The sequence below is a fragment of the Felis catus genome, chromosome D1, assembly GCF_018350175.1.
Source record: "Felis catus isolate Fca126 chromosome D1, F.catus_Fca126_mat1.0, whole genome shotgun sequence".
Lineage (NCBI taxonomy): Eukaryota > Metazoa > Chordata > Mammalia > Carnivora > Felidae > Felis > Felis catus.
The window spans coordinates 68,542,220-68,564,325 of record NC_058377.1 but is presented as its reverse complement, the minus strand read 5'-3'; the positions used below and the strand labels follow the sequence as shown (position 1 = coordinate 68,564,325).

At 48.4% G+C, this 22,106-nt stretch overlaps 1 protein-coding gene across 11 annotated transcripts in view; it reads right to left on the bottom strand.

Moving 5' to 3' along the window:
* Positions 1–22,106, bottom strand: part of MICAL2 (microtubule associated monooxygenase, calponin and LIM domain containing 2) — a 225,826-nt gene that overhangs the window by 162,145 nt on the left and 41,575 nt on the right. For all 11 annotated transcript variants that reach the window (XM_023239563.2, XM_045038968.1, XM_023239564.2 and 8 more), the window contains exon 3: positions 13,108–13,448. In XM_023239563.2, the coding sequence (XP_023095331.2) occupies positions 13,108–13,371 (264 nt within the window). In that variant the 5' untranslated portion in view covers positions 13,372–13,448. The remainder of the gene's footprint in view (positions 1–13,107; positions 13,449–22,106) is intronic.

The window sequence follows — 22,106 nt, the reverse complement described above, 5'->3', positions numbered from 1 at the left end:
TGATAATCAGGTTTACAGTTCCTTGCAAGGGAGCGTCACCTACATTCTCCCCTCCCCCAAGGGCCAGGGCTCACGGACTTCACCCAGGCACCTCTCTCCGGGGAAAAGACTTTCAAGGAGATGGTGACCCCGCCACGTCCAACGTCCGCAAGGTGCCGAGTAGGCAAGGATACACCAGTCGTCATGGTCTGCAGGGCCCCCAGTGACCCTGAAAAAAATCGTCTCTACTGCTGTGATAGGAAGGAAGCTAGAACAAGAGGGAGGTGAAGCCATGGAGGAAGGGGTACAGAGGTCATCTTCCCTGAGAATTCGGTTGAGAAGAGAAGAAACAGATCTGATGCCATCAGTTTCATGAGAAGCGACGGCTGCTTAAAGGAAGGGGGCAGAGGGATGGATAGGGAGCCAGAGGAAGGGAGCGGGTTAGAAAACTGGCTGGGCTTTCTTACAAGGCTGCACCAGGAGGCTCAGCACAGGGTGGTCCTGAGACCACCCGTCCACTCTGCTACCTGCTCTACCAGGGTGAGTTCAGGGCAGACCTCCCAAGGCAGGGTCAGCCTGCAGTCAGGGCACTGAGAAGCTGCCCAGCACAACCGCGGGGAACGAGCACGGGCTCCAGGACAGGCAGGGAAATGAAGGCAAGGGAGGAGCTGGCAGAGGACAGGGGCCTGGGCCGGCACCAGGTCCGGTGAGGGCAGCCTGGCCACAGCAGTGGCAGCTCTGAGACGTGACTGGAGAGGAGCATTTCAGAGGAGTTTAGGCGGAGCAGTGCTGGGTGCTAGGAAGGGGTGGCCGGGGCAGAGGTGGCAGGTGGCAGCTGCTGGAACCACTCAGGCAGAGGGCCTCTGAGGAGAGGGTTCGGGGGGGGGGGGCAGGGGCCATGGGCCGCTGGCCAGAGCAGGAGGGGGAGAAGGCGGGGAGCAAGGGGCGCGGTGTGGCTAGGATGGGACAGGCGGGAAGGCTGTTCTGGAACACCAGGCTGGTGAGGCAGGAGCCGGATGATCAGCCGGGGCACCAGGCCAAGCTGGGGGCGGGAGGGTATGACAGACACTGGGGAGCCACAGATTTGAGCAAACCGAAGTCAGATCCTTATTTCCGAAGGAAGGCTCCACAGGGCCGGGTGGCAGGGCTGGAGAGGGAGAAAGGCAAAGGGGAGTTCAGAGACTGGTGACCGGATCACCTGGGTAGGAGGTCACTGCCGCCATTCCCAAGTGGGAACGGAGAGAAGGGACAGGCGTGATTGGAATTGTCAAGGAAGGCACAGCACAACTCAGGAAATGGTGAGAGCAAGTGAAGAAACGGGAAGAGAAGCAGGTGTCAGAAAGAAGTTGGTGAATGTGGCTTCAAAGTGCCCAAGGGGCATCCTAAAGACATCCAGAAGTGCCTACGTGGGGCCATGGGGCTCAAGAAGGTAGGGACTATAGACAGTCATCTTTGTGGGGAGTGACAGCTGAGTGTAGCAAAAGCTTCTCCTGAGAGAGCACCCCCAGCAGAAGCAAAGGAGTCAGGCCCAAGCCCTTGGGGTACGCACTATGGAAAAGAAGAAAGAACACGAAGACACCTGCAAAGATGGATCAGGAAAGTCGTGTCACAAATGCAACAGGAGCCTTTCAAGGAGAAGGAGGTAATTAACCGCTACCAGGTACTTTAAGTGCTTTAGGTATATTTCCCACATAACCTTCACCTCAGCCCTGTAAGATAATAACTATTATTATTCCCACTTCACAGAAGAAGAAACAGAGGCAGCATCATAATACTTAGTAAGCAGTCAAAGAGAGTTCTCATAATAAAGGCAAACACTGGCAAAACAGACTACATGGAAGGCCCTTCAATGATCTGCCTCCTAGTCACCACCCCAACCTCCCCTGTATCACTATCCCCTTGGCTCACCCCAGCCCTGTCTTGGCTGCCTGGCTGCTTCTTCCAAATGACCAAGAGCTTTCCCACCTCAGGGCCTTTGCACTTGCTGTCCTCTCTGAACAACCAATTCTTTGCCTGACTCCTTCTCACCTAGAGACTTCAGCTTAAATGCCACCTCCCTGTCACCCTATCTAGAATCAACTCCCTTCCCCAGGTCTATCACAACACCCACAGCACAATGTCCTTCTTGGGATGACAGGATAAAGTTGTCTTTGTGTGCTTCTGTTCCCTGCTAACTGGACAGAAAGCCCCGCAAGTGTAGGGGCCTTCTGTGTCTTCATCTTTCTCTCTGGGGCCCAACATAGAGAGTCAGCCCTTAGCAGCCACTCGATGAGGGAGTAAAGGAGTAAATTAATGAGAATGCTTCTTCTTGGGTACGGTTCAGTTCTGTGGACAGTCCAGAGGATTCTTTCTTTCCAAGACTTTAAACCAGAATGACCAGGTCTGCCCAAACCTGGGCAGCAAGGCTGGTTTTAGCCTTTTCCTAATCTGTTGTGTCTTTCCCTATAAGACAAACAAGCACAGGACGCAATAAATTCCTTATGGCTGAGACAGCTGTTACGCACAGTTGGAAGACTGGTCTACCTTCACTTCCAGCATCACTCAGATCCCACAGTCCCTTTCATGATGGAGTTTTGTGGGTCTCTACTCCAAAGCCTTCTATGGCTTTGTATCTCAGTCAGAATAAAAGGCAAAGCCCTCCCAGAGGCCTCATGGCCCACACAGTCTGGGCTCACTTCCTGGACTCCACCTGGGGCCATCTAACCTCATCAGTCTTCTCGCTGTTTCCAGAAATACCCAGCACCTTCACTTGTCGGTACCTCTGTGCCTACTGCCGTTCCCGCTGTCTAGAATTCTCTTCCCTCTAGGAGCCATATGCTCATGTTCTCGCTTTCTTTAGTTCTTGGCTCAAATGTTACTGTCACGCAGAAGCCTTCCCAGCACGTCCTTATATAAAACAGCAACCCACCTCTGCTTCGGACACCCACATCCCCCTCACCTTGCTTTCTCTTCTCTTTATTTTCATCCTAGCACTGACCACGCGCACACGCACACATGCTCTGCCTCTCACTGAGAAGAACACAAAGTACAAGAGGGCAGAGAATTTTTTCTGTTCTCTTTCCTGAGGTATCCCTGGTATCTGGCATGTATGTAGGAGACACTTGAAATGATTTCTTTAATGAAATAATAATTGTGGGAAATCTAACTCAGGGATGGCAATTTAAAATAAACACAAGCAGGTGGAAACAGTTGGGTTGTTACTCAGAAGTTGAACCCAGAATTACTACCTGGCGCAACAATTCTGCTCCTCAGTAGATGTCCCAGATGTTCCGCAAACAGGAACCTGAACGGATACCTGTACACCAGGGTTCACAACAACATCATTCAAAAGAGCCAAAAGGTAGAAACAAAGTAAGTGTCCATGGATAGACAAATGGACAAACAAAACGTGGTATATATACGTACGATGTGGAATTATTCAGCCTTCAGGAGGAAGGAAGTTGACACGTTACAATGTAGATAAAACTTGAGGACATTATGCAAAGCGAAATAAGCCAGTCACAGAAGGACAAACACTGTCTGATTCCACTTATTAAGGCACCTAGAGTAGTCAGATTCATAAAGGCAGAAAGCAGAATGGTGATTGCTAGGGGACAGGGGAGGAGAGAGTGGGGAATTATTGTTTACGGAGTACAGTCTGGGATGTTTCAGGTTGGATGAGTAAAAAAAAAAAAAAAGGTTGAGAGACGGATGGTGTGATGGTTGAATAACAATGTAAATGCACGAATGCCACTGAACTGCTCACTTAAAAATACTTACAAGGGTAAGTGTTATGTATATTTCACCATAATAAAAAATTTAAAAACTCTCATACTGGATTCAGTCACTGGAAATCTTTTAAGTATGGTTGGGATAACTTGGATATGTGAGTCTCCTTCCTCTACTTAAAATTTATGGAATCTAAATACAGACTAGGTATTTGTGATTAAAATTAAGCCTCCAGGGGCGCCTGGGTGGCGCAGTCGGTTAAGCGTCCGACTTCAGCCAGGTCACGATCTCGTGGTCCGGGAGTTCGAGCCCCGTGTCGGGCTCTGGGCTGATGGCTCGGAGCCTGGAGCCTGTTTCCGATTCTGTGTCTCCCTCTCTCTCTGCCCCTCCCCCGTTCATGCTCTGTCTCTCTCTGTCCCAAAAATAAATGTTGAAAAAAAATAAAAATAAAAATAAAATAAAAAGTGTAAAATATTTTGCTCATGGTTTTTATAGTAATTACATGTTGAAATGGTAATATTTTTGATACACTGGGTTAAATAAAATATATTATTAAGGTTGGAGAAAAAGAGGAATGGATTCTACCACGTGGGTGAACCTTGAAACATTATGCTAAGTGAGATAAGGGCCAGACACATAAAAACAAATATTATATGATTCCACTTATCTGATATACCTAGAATAGGACATTTTATAGAGACAGAAAGTAGGTCAGAGGTTACCAGGGCCAGGGGGAGAGGGGACAAAAGAGTTATCACTTAATGGGTACAGAGTTTCTGTTTGGGGTGAAGAAAAATTTTGGAAATGGAAAATGGCGATGGTTCTATAATACTGTGAAAGTAATTAATGTCACTGAATTATACACTTAAAATGGTTAAAATAGCAAATTTCATGTATATCCACAATTTAAAAAAAAAGCCATGAGGAATGGGGTGGGGGAAAAGTAAATCAAGAGATCACTTTCTTTTTTTTTTTTTTTTTTTTTAATTTTTTTTTTCAACGTTTATTTATTTTTGGGACAGAGAGAGACAGAGCATGAACGGGGGAGGGGCAGAGAGAGAGGGAGACACAGAATCGGAAACAGGCTCCAGGCTCCGAGCCATCAGCCCAGAGCCCGACGCGGGGCTCGAACTCCCGGACCGCGAGATCGTGACCTGGCTGAAGTCGGACGCTTAACCGACTGCGCCACCCAGGTGCCCCGCAAGAGATCACTTTCTTAAAGCTAGAGAAATCAATAAACAGCTGTGAACACTGAAACGCTAGCTCCTTGGATGAAGGGGTGAAGGAAACTTCCCCGGGCTTATTCTGTGGATTTGGACATAAAGGAATTTTCCCATGTATGCTCCTCAGATTTAGACAGCTCTCTCCTAGAGAAAGGATGTAAGAATAAAAAATCTTCCCACTGCTGAACTCCCATGGACAAATGTTTGGTGACAGCTTGCAAAGCTGTATTTATATCTCTTAAGACTCTGATGCATAAGAGGAGGTGGGGAGCACGTCAGGTGGCAAGTAAAATATGTTACATACAGCTGAAGGCTCTGAGCAGGCTCTGAAGTTGGAACATATCTGGGTTTTCTTCCCAAAAAGCTGCACTGAAGTTTAAGGTGAAGAGTTCTTATGTAATATGTGATATATAAAAGAATACACGTATATGTTATTATATTTACAACTTACCGTCCTTTACTCTGCACTCTTGTAACTATATGTTATATAGTATACTGTTTGTATTCATATAGGTTCAACATGCTATAGAGAGAACTGGAAGCTCATAACTGACCACTCTGTAACCCTGAGGTCTGTGTGGCCTCCTACCTTGTCTTTTGAAGAGTTCACCTGCTGAAATGCCAAGTAGGAAATGACCCAACTGCTTGAACCTGCAGGCATTTGGTTCTCTTTGTACAGTCTTCTTCTGTCCAATGGTACTTCCTCTCCCATTGCTTTCACAACTGTTGATTGCTAATGAACAGCTTATATTCCAAACATCTTCTAAGCATCTGGTCTTGAAGATCTAACCTGTGACAAATACCTACCATTTGCCAGGGATTATTCTAGGGGCTGGAGAATCAGCAAAGTGTAGACAACAACTCCTGCCCCCATGGATCTCATAGTTTAATGAGGTTTCTGGAAACACGTGATAAGGCAATGTTAGTAGCTAGGGCAGCACCTTCTACCTTCTTCCTGTCTTGGAAGCAGATGTGGTGGCTGGAACTGCAGCAGCCACATTGCTTCTACAAGGTGACAAGTATGATGGAACATTGAGTGCTGTATACAATTGAACAGCCACTAGTCACATGTGGCTATTGAACATTTGAAATGTGGCTAGTCTGAACTGAGATGAGCTGCAAAATACATATGGGATTTCAGAGACTTAATTAAAAAAACAAATGTAAAATATCTCAGTAGTATTTTTTTATATTGACTACAGGTTGAAATAATATTGTAGATACATTAAATAAAACATATTATTACAATCAATTTCACCACTTTGGGTGCTTTTTAAATGTCGCTATTAGAAAATTTTAAATTACATGTGGCTTGCATCATATTTCTATTAGACAACACCTAGAGAATCAGAGAATATAGCCACCATCACTCTACTGATACCTGGTTTAAAAACCAACTGGGTGCTTGAGACCTGGGGATGAGCCAGGCATGTCTCTGTCCCCAAGGAGCCCACAGCGAGAAAGAGACACAAAAAACAACCAAGGACGGGGGACACCAATCAGCAAGATCTGGTAGGACCAGAGTCTGGGAGTCCCCAGTGGGCACAAAACCCAGACTGAAGATGGAATAAGAGAAGGGGAAGTAGAGAAGAACTCAGGGAAGGCTCCCTGAAGGAGGTGATGCTTGCTTAAACTGGATCACACAGAGAACAAGTTAGCTAGGCCAGGAAGGGGCCTGTGTTCAGCACAAGCCATGCACATCTTCTGTGGGCCACGGCTCTACAAGCTCCCATTATGTGATGAAATTCGAAGAGAAAAATACACACTTGTAGTGGTTCCCCTTTTAAAGAGCACTCACCTTCACTGATAAAGCAAACCTGTTAAAGAAACCATGTATACACAACTAGATTTGCAACTGTAAAGCACTATGCAGACGTTGGGCGATAACAATAGCAATTCAGTTGTTTTGGCTGTGACTGAGATGGCTTCAGAGGTGGCAGCCATCCCTGCCTTATTGCTACTGGACTGCTCTGTTCGAGGCCACCCCGCCCAGACTCCAGGACTCAAGGGGTGTCCATCCCAATGCCCACTCAGCAAGGCCTAAGAGATCCAAGTAGGCAATATCCTGCTGTGGCAGCCCCCTTTCAGAGATGGGCTCTTCTCGGCCCCATTGGTGGTGAGCATCCCCCAAAAGAAGGTCCAGGGAGAACACAACAATGCCTATGATATTTCCAATGCGATGCACACACCCTTGGGCTCAGAAATCCTCACAACTATCCCAGACATGCTCTCATGTATATACAAAGTCTGTGCGGAAATGTACTGCACCACCATTTAGGATGGCAACAGACTCTGAACGAGCGAAGCAGTAAAATAAATTGTGAGACGGGAAGCCATAGAAAACCCTGAAAATAATAAAAGGATGAGAGCCCCACATACTGATATAAAACAATCTCCAAGACAGGTTTGAGTGAAAAAAGCAAGATGCACAATATGTAAAAAACAACAATAACCCCCCCCCAAAAAAAACCAAAAAACCAAAACGTTTTTCCATAAAAAGTCAGGAATGGGGGGATGTACACATCCATAATGCATGCACGCAGCCATGCATACCCATGTAGACCGTCAGCAAGAGCACGTGGAAATGGTGGTGGCCTCTATGGTTGGGACCTGGGGGCGTGGGGAAAAGATACATTTCATACACCTAGTACATGTTCTTGTCCTGCTTGAATTTTTTTAAAATCATAAGCACACACTTTTTTTTTTTTAAAGAAAACTAATTCGTTCTTTTTCCCTTAAAAAGACAAAGAAGTCTTTATAACTGTACTTATAAAAATGAACCACAGTGAACCCAAATTAACCACTTCCCACGAAGACAGCCAAAAAAGAGAGCTTTTTATCTCGGTTTAATATTTGGGGGATTGGAGTCACTGAAGCTCGTATAGAATGTCCAGCGCATGCTCTCATGCTGAGCCTGCAACCTCTGTGTGGAGCAGAGGTGACAAGCGCAGGAACTAACCCAAGCCCATTGTAACCCAGGCTTAAAAACGTGTCTAACCAGTGCCAGGAGGCCATTCCAGGTAAGAGGACAAATCCAGAGGTCACCGACAGAGTCTCACCCCGCAGAGACCATCCCCTGCTCTGTCGGCTGGCTATGCCTGCAGCTGTCCATATTAGGCAAACGGGAACCTGACGTGCCCCAGCCAGTGCAGCAGAGCCCAGCTTCGAGGGCCGTGGTGGGTGATTTCAGAGGTCCGGAATGTCAGATAGCCTTATCTCGGCCAGGAGATAGCAGCCTTCCCTCCTAGCTTCACCCTTCCTGCCCTACCTCCCTGCCTCCTGCCGTGCTCTGCTTATGAAGCTTGGGAACCAGTTGCATCACCCAGGCCCGGGCCACCCACCACTGGGGAGCCACCGCAGAGGCAGAGATGGGCAAGGGTCACAGTGAGGGACAAAAGGTATGGGGTGACCCTGCTGGATGTTCCCAAAATACAGACATTTCCTTCTCACCAGATAACCCAACAGTTTTCATTTTACAGGCTGGCCCCATTCCTGCTGGTGACAAGAGCCCATGAGTCATTTCCTGCAAGCATGTTTTTATGGCGGTGATGTACAAATGCCTTCTGGTCTGCCTTGGTTATCTGTGATTACTGAGCGACCCCAGGGAGGGTGGTAGGAGGAACCCTGGATTGGGAATCTGGAGCCCATCCTCAATGGTCCCCCAGGTCCTCTGACTGCGAGACCCTCTCCTCACGTCCTGGCCCCAGGAGGCCATTCTTTCTGGCCTACCCCTGCATCCATCAATTCTGCTTTCTCTGGCCCTCCCCCCCTCCCCTCTCCCCATTCCTCATCCACCCTTCGTTCCTGTTACACAGCAACATAGTCTTCCGGGAATACGGCTCTCTGCCTTGTGTTCCCTCAGCTCAGCAAGGCAAACTTCTACTCCGATGTCAAGCTCCAAATCACACCTTCTCTTCCAGGAAGCATTCCCAGACTGCTCCAGTCATACTTACTCATTGCTTTTCTGTACTCTTGCAGAACAGTGTTCACACCTGTCTCATACACTTAGGAAAGCACTGAAAATAATGGCTCAACACTTGCCGATCACTTATGATGTACTACGCAGCATTCTGAATACTTCACAAAGACTGTCTTATTTAATCCTCACTGCAACCATTCTTATCCTCATATTACAGAGAATACCACTGAGGATCGGGGATTTAGGTAACCCTCCCAAGGCCACAGAGCTATTTAGTGGCTGACTGGTACCTAGATGAGTGCCTGGCACACAGTAGCTACTCAGTCATTATTCACCTTGTGAATGACTAAGTTAAGAAACATAGACATAATTATGTTTCTATCTCCTGAACCACTCAGAGCCACTTCTTATTTACCTTTCAAGCCATCTCTCCTGCCAGGTGCCTAGTAAGACACAGGGCACTCGAAATGCCTGCTGAATGAATGAACAAAAGAAGAATTGCTTCTCGGCCTTTCGGCCAAGATCAAGTGAATGAACCAAAGAATATTTGAGCAAAACCAATCAACAGCACCCAAATCCTGTCAATGCCACCTGCTAGCTTCACATAAATAACTTCAGGGTCCTGGGTCCCCATGTATGTCACCTGTCAAATGTAGAGATTGTACACAACATTCTCTCAAGTCCCTTCTGGTATTGGGTACATATAAAATAAAAGACCAGACTCAACAATTTTGCAATGATGGCAACTCCCATACTAAACTTTGTATTTTTTTTCCCTCCCGGGCTATTTTCCCCAGGAACATTCCATAGGTGGACGTGACATTTGATCTGGGTCCTGCCATAATGCAGAGCCAATAATAGTCCAAAAAGAGTTAATTCGGCTCAATCCTTGGTTCACTCTATCCTTATCCAAACAAGTCACACCCAGAGAAAGAATGATTAAGTGCCTGACAAAACCCTCATAACTAATCATCAATAATAAACAATGATCCCGAGTGAGATTGTGCAAGTTAGATTAAAGCCACTGCTCTAACAACTCTGTCTGATTTTCTCCCAGTCTCCTGGCAACTCCACCAGAGACTTTCTTCTCCAAACAGATCCTGGTCCATCTCTCCCAACCCCCGCTGCCAACACACATACACACACACACACACACACACACACACACACACACACACACACCACTCACTGCTGGAATAGAGACAGCAGCACAATGCTGAGCACATGGTAGCTGCTGATAAATGCTTGTGAAATGCTGAAGCCCAGATCCACTCCAGATGGTGCTCAGATGTGTCCACATCCGTGGAAAGGTGGGGCTTCTGGCTAAATTTCATGAATTTCTACTCTAATTGTGGCCTGACCAGGAGCTTGGCTGTATGCCTAGTACCTGACACAGCTGTGTTCTACGGCTCAGCATTAATGATCACCCATGTGCATGCTAATACCCAGCATTTCTTGTCCGGCTGATGCTCAGCATAAACCACTACACCCAAGGATACCTAAGTGGGGTGTGTGAGCGAGACAGTGTCTGTTCATGTCAGGAGAGGGAGGAGCCACGTTCTGTGTTTTGTTTGACTCACAACAAGGAGGATATAAACTCTATGCTCTTAGAGCAGGGCATTACCCATCCACATGAATCCAGTACGGAGAGAGGCTATACCATAACCGGAATGCAAATAAATAGTCACCACAGAAGACACCTGTTATTTATCTGTCTCACACCTCTATGACCTTGGGAACCTGCGCCTCCCTCATATCAATCATGTGATGCTTGAAAGGGCCACCAAAGACAGTAGCCGTTTCCCTCAGTTTGGGCACAATAATTGGTCCAGAGATGGGCCAATCAGAGTCCTTCCCTGAGATTGTAATCAGCATTAGGCAGGAGGACAGAGAATCTAGTCTTTGGGTCACACACCTATAAAGATATGAACTACAGGCCACCAACATGGAGAAAATGTGTTTGCAGGAGGGAAGAATGGAGCCAACATAGAGCAAAACATCCAAGGGATACATGGAAGGATAGAGGATGGGAAAGACTTTGAGTGTCTGGACTTCCCTGTTTATACAAGTTAATGATTTCCCTTTTTGTTTAGGTTTGAGTTGGGTTTCTGAAGTGTGCAGCTCAAGTGACCTCACACAGTCACAGCCATACTTAGAGCACATTTTCTTTTTTTTTTTTTATAATTCAAAAAAAATTTTTAATGTTTCTTTTTGAGAGAGACAGACAGACAGACAGACAGAGCATGAGTGGGGGAGGGTCAGAGAGACAGGGAGACACAGAATCCGAAGCGGGCTCCAGGCTCTGAGCTGTCAGCACAGAGCCCGATGCAGGGCTCAAACCCACAAACCGTGAGATCATGACCTGAGCCAACGTCGGACAGTCAACCCACTGAGCCGCCCAGGTGCCCCTAGAGCACATTTTCAAATATGTCTTCCACACTTCAGGATCTAGGTCATCTGGTGACCACACATCTGAAATGTCTGTGTTCCTCCTCCCACAAGGTATAAAATTCTGAGCAAGATACACTCTCACCCAGCATCACTGACTACAGATGTTAGTGCTTTCCCTTTGTACCTCAGGCCCCAGGGGTGACCTGCCAACCACAAGAGTCCACAAGGACTCTTCTCGTTCCACCCATCAAACCTTGTAAAATAGGGGCCGGCCGGACAGGCTAGGCAACCAACCAGTGATTTCTGAAAAATGCCCAACATCCTGGCGGTCAAGTCTCCATCCCATCCCCCTGCTGGCTCACTCCGTCTGAAGGTCTGTCTTCAGATCTCCAAGAGAGTCCCCTCAACAGCTGGAACCTCGTGAGTGCATGAGGCCACCACATTTCCTAATAAAATAAGGCCTCTAAAAATCTCCCTGAGCAAACATCTTGCAGCTCGGTCACCTGGCCTCTCTGGGACCTTTCTAAAAGAACGCCGCCAAATGTACCTCCTGAAAAGGGTGATGCTTTGAAAACAAACAGTTCCCCCCTCTCTGTGTCTGAAGAGCCTCCCAGAGCCATGAAGTTACAGCAGCTAGGCCCGGGTGCTGCCTCGGATACCAGTTACACCCCTTGCTCTCGTTTGTCTTTAAAGCTTTCATCTCCTCTGCACAGGGCTGAAGCTTGGCGGGTTACGGGCAGACACCGCCTGGATGGCGAGAGCTCTGGGCTGGAGTGCTGGCCTGGTGCAATGCTCTTCTTATGCCCCATAAAGTCAGCGCGCCCCAGACCTGGAGGAGCTCTGGCAGCCGTGTCCCCAGGGACAGGAGAAAGCAGCCGTCTCCCACGGTACACTCAACAGCTCCTCATCACCAAAACAAAAACACAACAGTCCTGATCACCATGGAGAGTTCAATCCTCTTGTCTGGGATTGGCACCGACTAAAATTCCAAGGGCTCTGGCTGAACCACCTCCTGTGAGGTCTAAATTCAGCACGCTCACTTTTAACCTAAACATACGGCCTGGACCACTGCCCGGGGCTGACAGCCCCCAGGGGCCAGCCGGGAAGTCATGACTTCCGGCTGCCCATTCGGCAACGGGCACTGCGGTGCTAGAAGAGAGGTGATGCGCTTCCTAGGCCATGTTCACTGAGGTTGCCTATGGCCAAACAATGGGGGAAGTAACCAGCTGTGGAGGGCTAACTGCACGTGAGATCCTGAGCACAGAAATGCATCCTGGGGAAGAGGGCAGGGAGGCAGTAGAGAAAGAGAGAGGGAGGAAAAGGCAGGAAGGACCAAAGACCTATTTCTTAGCCAATTAAAGTCAAGGGATCTTTCTACAATGTTGGCTCCCAGGGGAGTGGAATTTCAGACACAATCTCTAGAATCAGACAGACCAAGGTCGCCTTCTTGTCGTGTGATCTTGGGGAAGATAATGGACTCTTGGTTTCCATAGCTCTAAAATGACCCAAAGGACCATGTAGTGTTCATTGGGACCATGTTTATAAAGCGCCCGGCACAAAAAAGTTGCTCAATAAATAGTAACTACTAGAAGTAGTAGTGGAAATGGTAATAGTAGGAGGAGGATAATGCCAGGCATGCCTTTATTCCGTCTGCTTTGGAGAGGGCACAAGAAGAGAAGCCGAGGCCACCAGGATAAGACACGAGCTCCCACCCAGGATAAGCTGTGCAGGTACAAAAGAAACCTTGAACCGAGCAAACTGAGAATACACACCCATGCCTCTTAGGAACCTCAGGATGGCAAGACAGCAACAGCTTCCTGACCTCCCAACGAGCCAACCCACACACCCCGCTCGGGTAAGAGATGTCCGCCCAGGGTGTTTCCTTACCTTGGTGTTCATACAAGACTTCCCTCGCTTATACTCTTTGTGGGATCCACGCTTGTCCAATTTGTACCACAGGGCTTTGGCCTTCCAGGTGGTCACTTTGGACTTGAGCTTGGAATAAAAGTTTCTGTGGTCCAGAGGGTCTAGGTCCAGGTGTCGCGTGAGGATGTTGAAGGCCTGGAGGGTGCCTTTGCACGTGGAAGCCTGGACAAAGTTCTCGAAAACCTGCCCGGCCTGGGTCTGCTTCTCGTCCTCGTTTTCCCCCATGTTTTAGGAGCCGTGTAGAGCAGGGGTGAGGAGAGGACGCAGGAGAACACCATCAAGCACCTAGAGAAATGTCACACCTGCAAAGGTAGGTGGAGGCAGAGGTGAGCTCCGTGGCAATGAGGACAGGGTAGGGGGGATGGGTGCCGAGAGGGAAAAATAAAATTCCTTTAAGATTTTAAACACCCTAAGCGTAATAATGAGTGCTAAACATAAATCATCTATAGAAGACGTACAATCATATCTTCTGACCCGGCCATGCTGTCTTGCTGGCAATCTCTGCCTCCCCACCAACACCCCACTCCCCTCACTGGCTAAAAAGAAATACATACAAACTGTTCAAAGATACACCCTGGCTGATGTCAACATTACCTGGTTGATCTTGCTATGAGCCAGATAATGTAGTTCTAGAAATAATAACTAGTAAAAGGTGGTGGTGGGGGGGGACAGAAAAGCACAACAGATTTAGCTAGCACCACCAAAAACATCTAATTCGTGGTGCTGCAAATTAGATGACTAATATTAGTGTAATCTAGCCACATGACATTAGAGCACAGAGCAAAAAATTCAAAGCACATGCCTCCCTAGATTTCATGACCTTCCCACCTGTCCTTAGACACCAAACTTTAAAGTCTTCCTTCGTTTGGTCACCAGAGGTCTTTCCCCTACATAGGTGACAGACAGCAACTTCTCAAAATTTCTCTCTACTGCCAGTACCTGCTGGAAGCACGGGATCTACCTGGGTCAGACATACAGAAAGTCACAGATACACGTGGGTCTCCTCCCGATGGACAAAAGGAGTCTGTGCTTTGTGAGCCCAAGCTGTGAGCTGTTTGGAACAAGTGCATAGGCTGATGGAAGGAAAAACGCGATGGGTATTCATTCACATCACGAAAATAGCTCGCCGGGGTTTTGGCCATCAGCCTTTCCCTGTGCACCACTCTAACCTCAGGCATTTCTTTGGAAAGTCATTTAAGTTTCAAAGGAACAAAAATAAGTTAGGGCTGATTTTCCAAAGCAATAGCTGTTTTTCCAGAATCCAAAGCTAGTGCAAGACGACAAGCGTCGAGGAACTAGGGCCGGCCCAGCTGTCACGAGGGCTCGAGAGGGTCTGTAAACAAGAGAATACAGCATACCAAGGTCCCCCAGACAGAGGCCTGGCAGGAGGAGGTCGGCAAACACACAGACAAGGCCCTTTGGCTGGGCGGCTTCCCACTCTAGACAGAAATGCCATTGTGGGTGCATGTGGATTGTGGGCTGGCCTTATAATATTAAAAGCAGAGAATGGTGTTTGTCTTCTTCCTTAATCCTTTACTCATTCATTCAGCAACAATTACTGGCGCCTAAGCAGAAGCCATGGGTTGCCCTAGGTGCTGGGGATGCAGAGATGGGGCTTAGTGAGGAAGACAGGTGCATAAAGAGTTGGTTATAAGACAATAGGCAAGTGGTCTTAGAATACGAACTCAGTGCAGATCAGGAGGTGTCCAACGGAGCCTAGAGGTAGCCAGAGGAGCCACGGGGGCAAAATGTCCAAAATGCTACAAGTTTAGGAACAAGGTGAATTTCATTAGAAGACCAGGGAGTCGATGCTCTCAGGCAAAGGAAATACCATACAGGCTTGAATTTGGAAAAAGCCAGTACAGCTGCAGAATGACAGCAAGGTCAAGGTGTCCGGAGTTCAGAACTCGTGACAAGGGGTAGGGGCATTCAGGGCAGATCATGGAGGGGGCCTGCTCCTCCCACGGGCTGTGAGGTGCAAAGACAGAGCAGCGGGCTGAGAGGAGTCTCTGGGAAGAGGAGATGGTAGGGAGGCACAGGAGAGGGAGGCAGCGAGGACCAAAGCAGTTGGGAGAGCACAGGGAGACAGAAGCACACGCGAGAAGGCTGTACAGCAGCCTGGCGGGCACTACCTGTAGGGGGCAGCCTGCCGGGGGCAGACACCCAGACACTGCCAGCCAAGAGGGCACTGGCAACAGCATGGGACCTCACCCCCACCCCCACTCTGTCCCCAGGAGCCTCCAACGTGCTTGGCACCGTGCTCGGCTGAAGGCACATTCCCCACTCCAGGGCTAGCCAAGTTCCATTTTTCGCCAGGCCCCTCTCCTCTGTGAGCATTGACCTGGCCGCTCTGTTCTCCGCAGCCCAACCAAGTCCGTAGACGTGGAGAGCTGGCCCTGTGCTTTGCCAGTTGCTGCTAAGTCACGGATTCCCTCCCAGATGTTCTCTCGGCTCCTGTGATATCTGCAGTGCTCAATTTTGGCACCGCTCACATAAACACGGCCTCCTCCTGCTTCAGCTCTGCCCCAGGTACAAGACTCGCCACCAAGATGGCTAAACAGACAGCAAGACTCCTTTGCTTTTCAGAGTGAGTGAACACTTTGTTTCTCTCTGTACTTGGATCCGCTTTTCTGCCCAGCGCCGAACGAAGGATGTGGCAGCGGACGGACAAATACGAAACCCCTTGAATTCAGCCAGTATCTTGCAGTCCTTTCTGGGGCTGGGCAGGCAGTGCAGAGAAAACTACAGGCTTTAAGGCCATCAGAGCCCAAGTCCAAAGCTCAGCTTGGCCCCTGGCTGCCCTCGTGGCCTCACACAAGCCACGTAAGCTCTGAGCCTCAGTTTCTTCTTTTGTAAGAGACGTGACAGTCTCCACCTTGCAGGGTTGCTGCGGAGGGTGAGATATGTGTGTGAAGGCAGAGCTGGCCCCGGGCGGCTCTCGGCCGATGTGGAGACACGTGCCACATCCCTCACGGCGGGCAGATTTGTGTCTGGGGAACGTACCGGTTTGAAAAATACTTTTGCAAGATGGATCCTCCAAGTTTCCAACTCCTCCTTGCCTAGAATGATGCTGAACCTGACTCCCAGAGAATAATTTACAAACTGGAAGAACCTGTCTCCTTCCAACACCAGCTGCCTCCCTTCCTTCCCCCCACCCCCCCGAAAGAGAAATGAACATCTCAGGGCTCCAGTGGAGAGCTGAAGGTGGTACAGAGGGCACTGGGTGGGTGTAGGGGCTCCAGGAATGCACTGCTATCTAGAAAGAGGTTCAGAGGGGTGGAGAGAGCTGGCAGGATGGCAGACAGAGCTGCCTTGGACTGTACCTTAGCAGCTCGCACAAGGCTTAGACCTGCATCCCTGGGTCTGAAGGGTCTGGTCTCAGCCTGTAAAATCAGCTTTCCCACTGAAGTCAAAGACCTTAAAAATGACTCTAACACCCACGTGGGGTAGGTTTCCTCAGGAAGAGCCTCAGAGGGGTTAGAGTCTGGCAGATGGCAGCGTGCACCTCGTCTCGCGCACCTGCTAGGCGCACCTGATCTAGCGTATCTCTCAGCCTGTTTTCTCATCTATAAGAGGAGATCATCACACCCACTCCATAGGCTTGCAAGGAAGAGATTCAGTCATGTATGTGACGTATTTAGCACCCAGCAGCTACATGATAACCAGCATTCGTTACTATTCTTCAAATGGTGCAAAGGTCATCAAACCAGAAGGAAGGGACTAGCTTCCCGGGTCAAGGAATTATATACGTTATAAAACTAGAAGCCATGGGCTTTCAATTCAGAATATATGGTTCAAATCTACTTTGTAGTTATGGAGGCTTGGACAACTCACTTTAACTTCTGAGATTTAAGTTTCCCCAAATATAAATTGGGGAACAAGGAAGTTTCAGTAATGAACTGAAAGCATCCTTGGTACGAGGTAGTTCTGTTAATGAACTAGAAAGGCTGACTTAGGAGAACCCTTTGAGTCCGCGTTCCAAGCCCCTTCTTCCAGAGATTGGTGTGTAATTTTTTTGGTGGATACCCTTTCTCCTTCCCCAAAAGAAAATCAAGGATTAGTTAAATCAGAAGATCCTGGGTAAAAGCTCTTGTTAAAATTTTCCTTGTCAACCACTCCCCAGCTGTTGCTTTTTAGAGTTTGATACGAAATATAAATAAAACCAACTACCCAGAAATATGAAAGGTTTCTGCATTTTCTGGGAAGAAACAGGACGTGATGCTTTAGTTTCTAAGAATAGCCTTGAAGCAATTTGGTTTTTGCCAACTGGAGTCCCTTATTTGTGGTTCTGCCTGTGTGACTTCTTAAGTCACAAAACAACCCCCTTTCCCTGTCTCTGGCTGCTACAAATTAAAACTCAGGGGCTCCAGGGGCACATGGGTGGCTCAGTCTGTTAAGAGTCTGACTGCTGATCTCAGCTCAGGTCATGATCTCATGGTTCATGAGTTTGAGCCCTGAGGTAGGCTCTGCACTGACACCAGGAAGCTTTCTTGGGAACCTTTCTCTCCCTCTCTCTGCCCCTCATGCACATGTGCATGCGTCTCTAAACAAACAAACAAACAAACAAATAAATACAAAAACCAAAAAACTCAGGGCTTCCGATTGCCGGTGATAGCATAAGTAATGGGCTCAGTCCAGGGCATCTAAAGGACAAGTTCAAGGTTTACACAGAGTCCCTAAGTACCTCTCAAATGAAAAAAGAAACCTTCTGGCCAAAGAGTTTCTCTAGTACACTCATATTTAAGACCTCCAGCCTTCTGTCTTCCCTGGGCCTCATCATCTGCCAAATGGCATCACAAAGGATGACCAGGTGTTGGATAAATGACAGGGTTCTATAAAAACTTGAGGGCTGGAGGGACACCAGACAGAACCTTCTAACAAAGCAGCTGTTTGGCCCAGGAGAAAAGCTCAGCCCTGAACCACACCCTCAAGGCTCACAGACAAGGTATGCTTCAAGGTAAAGACCAACCCTTGGGGTGGGGTGGGGGTGGATAAACAGGTGAAGGGGATTAAGAGGTACACACTTCCAGTTATGAAGTCAGTCACAGGGATAAAAAAAAAAAAGACAGCACAGGGAATATAGTCAGTAATACCGTAATAAGTTTGTACAGCAACAGATGGTAACTACACTTACCGTGATGCACCTTGCATAATGTATAGAGCTGTCAAATCCCTATGCTGTACACCTGAAACTAATGCAGGATATATATCAACTTATGTTTCAATTAAATAAATAGAAAAAATAAATCAAAACTAAAAACCAAACCCTCTTACCATTGACATTGCCAAGCTCCCCATTCAAACTTACCATCTCCTAGGTACCTGGCCAACGGACCCCCACGCAGGGCTAGTTTCCATTCCAGAGGCAATAAAAGGAAGCTGTTCACCCCCACGCACTCACAGGTGGTCAGAAAACAAGGAGCCCCAGCTCCGAGTGTCACACACAGAAGACCCTCAGTCATAGCCACCTGGATCCAACACCTGAGCTGAGGTGAGAGGAAGCCAGGGGAATGTCTCCCACATACACTGCATCTCTGCACAGCCCAGGTTCACAGGTGATCACATCTTCTCACCTGGCCCAAGGAGGCCTGGCTTTCCATCTTACAAGGACTTACAACAACCATCTAGAACCAAAAGGGGCATCCCCCAGAGTTGGGAAGAGACTGAAAGGGCCCCCTTGTCCTTGCCATGTCCTTCCAACCAGGGGTCCCAGCCTTGCCCTGCTCACCTTCCCAGATGGACATCACACTGCCTCCTGGGGCGGCCTCTTGCACCCTTGCCTCCTCTGACCAGAAGAGAGCCTCAGTGGGATCAAGTCTTCTCAGTCATTCCCCAGAGAGATAGATCCTGTCTCTCCACAGGTTTCTTTCTGTTCCTTATTTTAACCCCAGAGATCACCCACAGGAAGTCAAAGCCCTTTCTTACATGCAGGCTAAACCCACACATGCAACTTTTCTTACACAGGCCATCTGAAGCCCTAATAGGAGGGGCGCCTGGGTGGCGCAGTCGGTTAAGCGTCCGACTTCAGCCAGGTCACGATCTCGCGGTCCGTGAGTTCGAGCCCCGCGTCGGGCTCTGGGCTGATGGCTCGGAGCCTGGAGCCTGTTCCTGATTCTGTGTCTCCCTCTCTCTCTGCCCCTCCCCCGTTCATGCTCTGTCTCTCTCTGTCCCAAAAATAAATAAACGTTGAAAAAAAAAATAAATAAATGAAGCCCTAATAGGAAAGGCCAATGGCAATGCATCCAAGAGACATACCGTGAAAGCCCAAACAAGTTCCCAGCCTGCCGCAAGGGTCTAGATAGTGCCCTCTGTCTACACTGCCCTGGGAGGGGAGCTCAGACTCTACCTTCTATGCTGCCCCCTCACTGAGAGCCCAAGGCCATGTGGCTCTTGCCCTTCCAGCCCCAGCCCTCTCCTCACTCTTTTCCAACAGTGAGTTTTCTCCATTGGTCTGGCTTCAAGTGACCTCACACACTCCCATGCCTTCACCTCCATCCACTTCCTCCTGCAATCTCGGAAGCAGATCCCAGGATGACCTCCCTCCCTACTCCAGTGAGCCAGAGACCAATATGCTGTGTGCTGACCAGTCAGAATGCCAGGAAGAGACCTATGTGACCAGAGGCCCACGGCAGGCCAGGCTTTTTCACCAGTATTATCCTAAGGAGTCCTCACAACAAGTCTGTGGGGTGGGGTGGTCCGTATCTTTCTTTCCTGTTTCTGCTCTGTAACAAGAGCCCTGGGGGCCAGGGGCCATTCCAGAACTCATCCATCTTAATTTTTTTTTTTAATTTTTTAGTGTTTCTTTATTTTTGAGAGACAGAGAGAGACAAGAGTGCAAGTGGGGGAGGGGCAGGGAGAGAGAGAGACAGACAGACAGAGAATCCGAAGCAGGCTCCAGGCTCTGAGCGGTCAGCACAGAGCCCAACGTGAGGCTCAAACCACGAAACCATCATGACCTGAGCTGAATAAAGTCAGACGCTCAACCGACTGAACCACCCAGGTGCCCCCATCTTGATTTTCTATAACGCAAGTGTAAGTCTGCCATATGTGCTTCCTATTGTGTGTGTACGTGTGTGTATATACATGCATGTGCGCATGAGTGTGTATATACACAGGTGTATATATATATGTATGTGCATTGTGTATTCATGTATGCTTATATATGCATGTGTATATATACCCACGTGTACATGTGCATGTATAAGACACATATGTATATATGTATATGCAGGTGTGTGTGTATATATATGTGCATTGTGTATGCATATACATGCATGCACACATATGCCCGTGTGTATATGTTCATGTATAATACGCATGTGTGTATATCTACATGTGTACACACATACCTATTTTAAACATTTTTCAATAAGGATTTCTAGCCAGTGCTCCACATCTCTGCTTGAACCACGAAGCCTCTCTTCAAGGACCTTTCTGGAGAAGCAAAGCCTTTGAGTGGACAGAACTCTGGCCTGGGCATGAGGAGTCTGGGCCTGCCCCTCACACCAGCCTCATGAGGACACCAACAGCAGCGTGGCTCAGCTGCTGACAGTGCACCAGACCCTGTCCCAGATGCCTCCATCTGTGATCTCATTTGACCATCCTTGTTGGACAGAAGACAAGACAGACTACAGAGTAACCTCCCCAGTATCCCACAGGCAGTGACTAGGGATGCCGTGAAAGGAGCCCCACTCCATCTCACTTCAAAATCCACACTCTTAGTCACCAGTCCATAGGGGCCACATAGAGCTAACATGACCAGCTTTTGCCGTAGCCACCGTATACAGGAAATGATCCAGTTCTAGAGCCTCTGAGGATCTCACAGGTGTCAACAACGGTATGTGGTTTCATCAGTTACGGTGCAACCAAATAATAAAGTATTCAGCAGTTCTTTAAAAATAGTATTCATGAAGACATTTAATCCATGGGGAAATGCTTGTGCCTTACTGCAGAGTGAGGAGAGCCAGATACAGTTTCAGGTACGCTATAGGATTCCGACCCCATAAGGCAATATCTATAGAAGAAGAAAAACAAGCTAAACATGAACATCGTTGTGTGTGTGTGGGGGGGGGGGTGCACGCATGGGGTGGGGGGAGACGGTCTTTCAGATTATTTTTATTTTTAGCTTCATACTTTTCTGCATTTCCCAAATTTTCTACCAAGAGCGTGTACAACTCGTATAAGCCCCTCCTATACACACATTCCAAGTCCAGGAGCCTCTTTCCCTGATCAGACCATTGGTCTCAGCCACAGGAGGTGGGCTTCTGGACCGTACCTTCCTTGGGCCAGCAAGTACCTGCAGGCCTCCACCACACCAGCAGTGTACTTTTCTTCCCGAAAACAAAGGGCCATCCTGCAAGAAGCACCAGGCTAACTTGGTGAATGGGTTTACATTCCAGCCAGCAAGGGACAGGGGTGGGACAAGGCCCCAAGGCTGTATTCCCCCCCATGGTTCTCAGGTCCTTGGTTCCAGCGTGGCAGGCCCCTTCCCAAGAAGCCATGCCTTTGAGCCCATCTCAGCCTGGACTGCAGGATGCCTTGCCCGTGAACCCACAAGAAGGAAACCTGCATACCTGCTTATGGGCCAAGAGGTGACAAAATTACGTGGATCTCAACACACACACTGGGCTCATCTTACCAACAAAAACTGAACAGTCCATTCTACGTGTGCCCCAAATCATCTTGGTGACCTACTGGGTGCCCAGGAAAACTGTCAACTCTCAATTTTGAGTTCCAGGAGGCCGTCCTACTTCAGAACTGATAGTGGGGGTACTGAGAATAAGCAGATTCAGGGACAGAAAGGAGAACAGTGGATGAGGGGGCAGGGGAAGAGAGGAATGGGGAGTTAGTGTTTAAGGGGTGCAGACTTTGAATTTGGCAAGATGAAAAAGTTCTGGAGGTGGATGGTGCGGATGTCTGCACAACCGTGTTAATGCATTCAGTGCTACTGAGCTCTACAT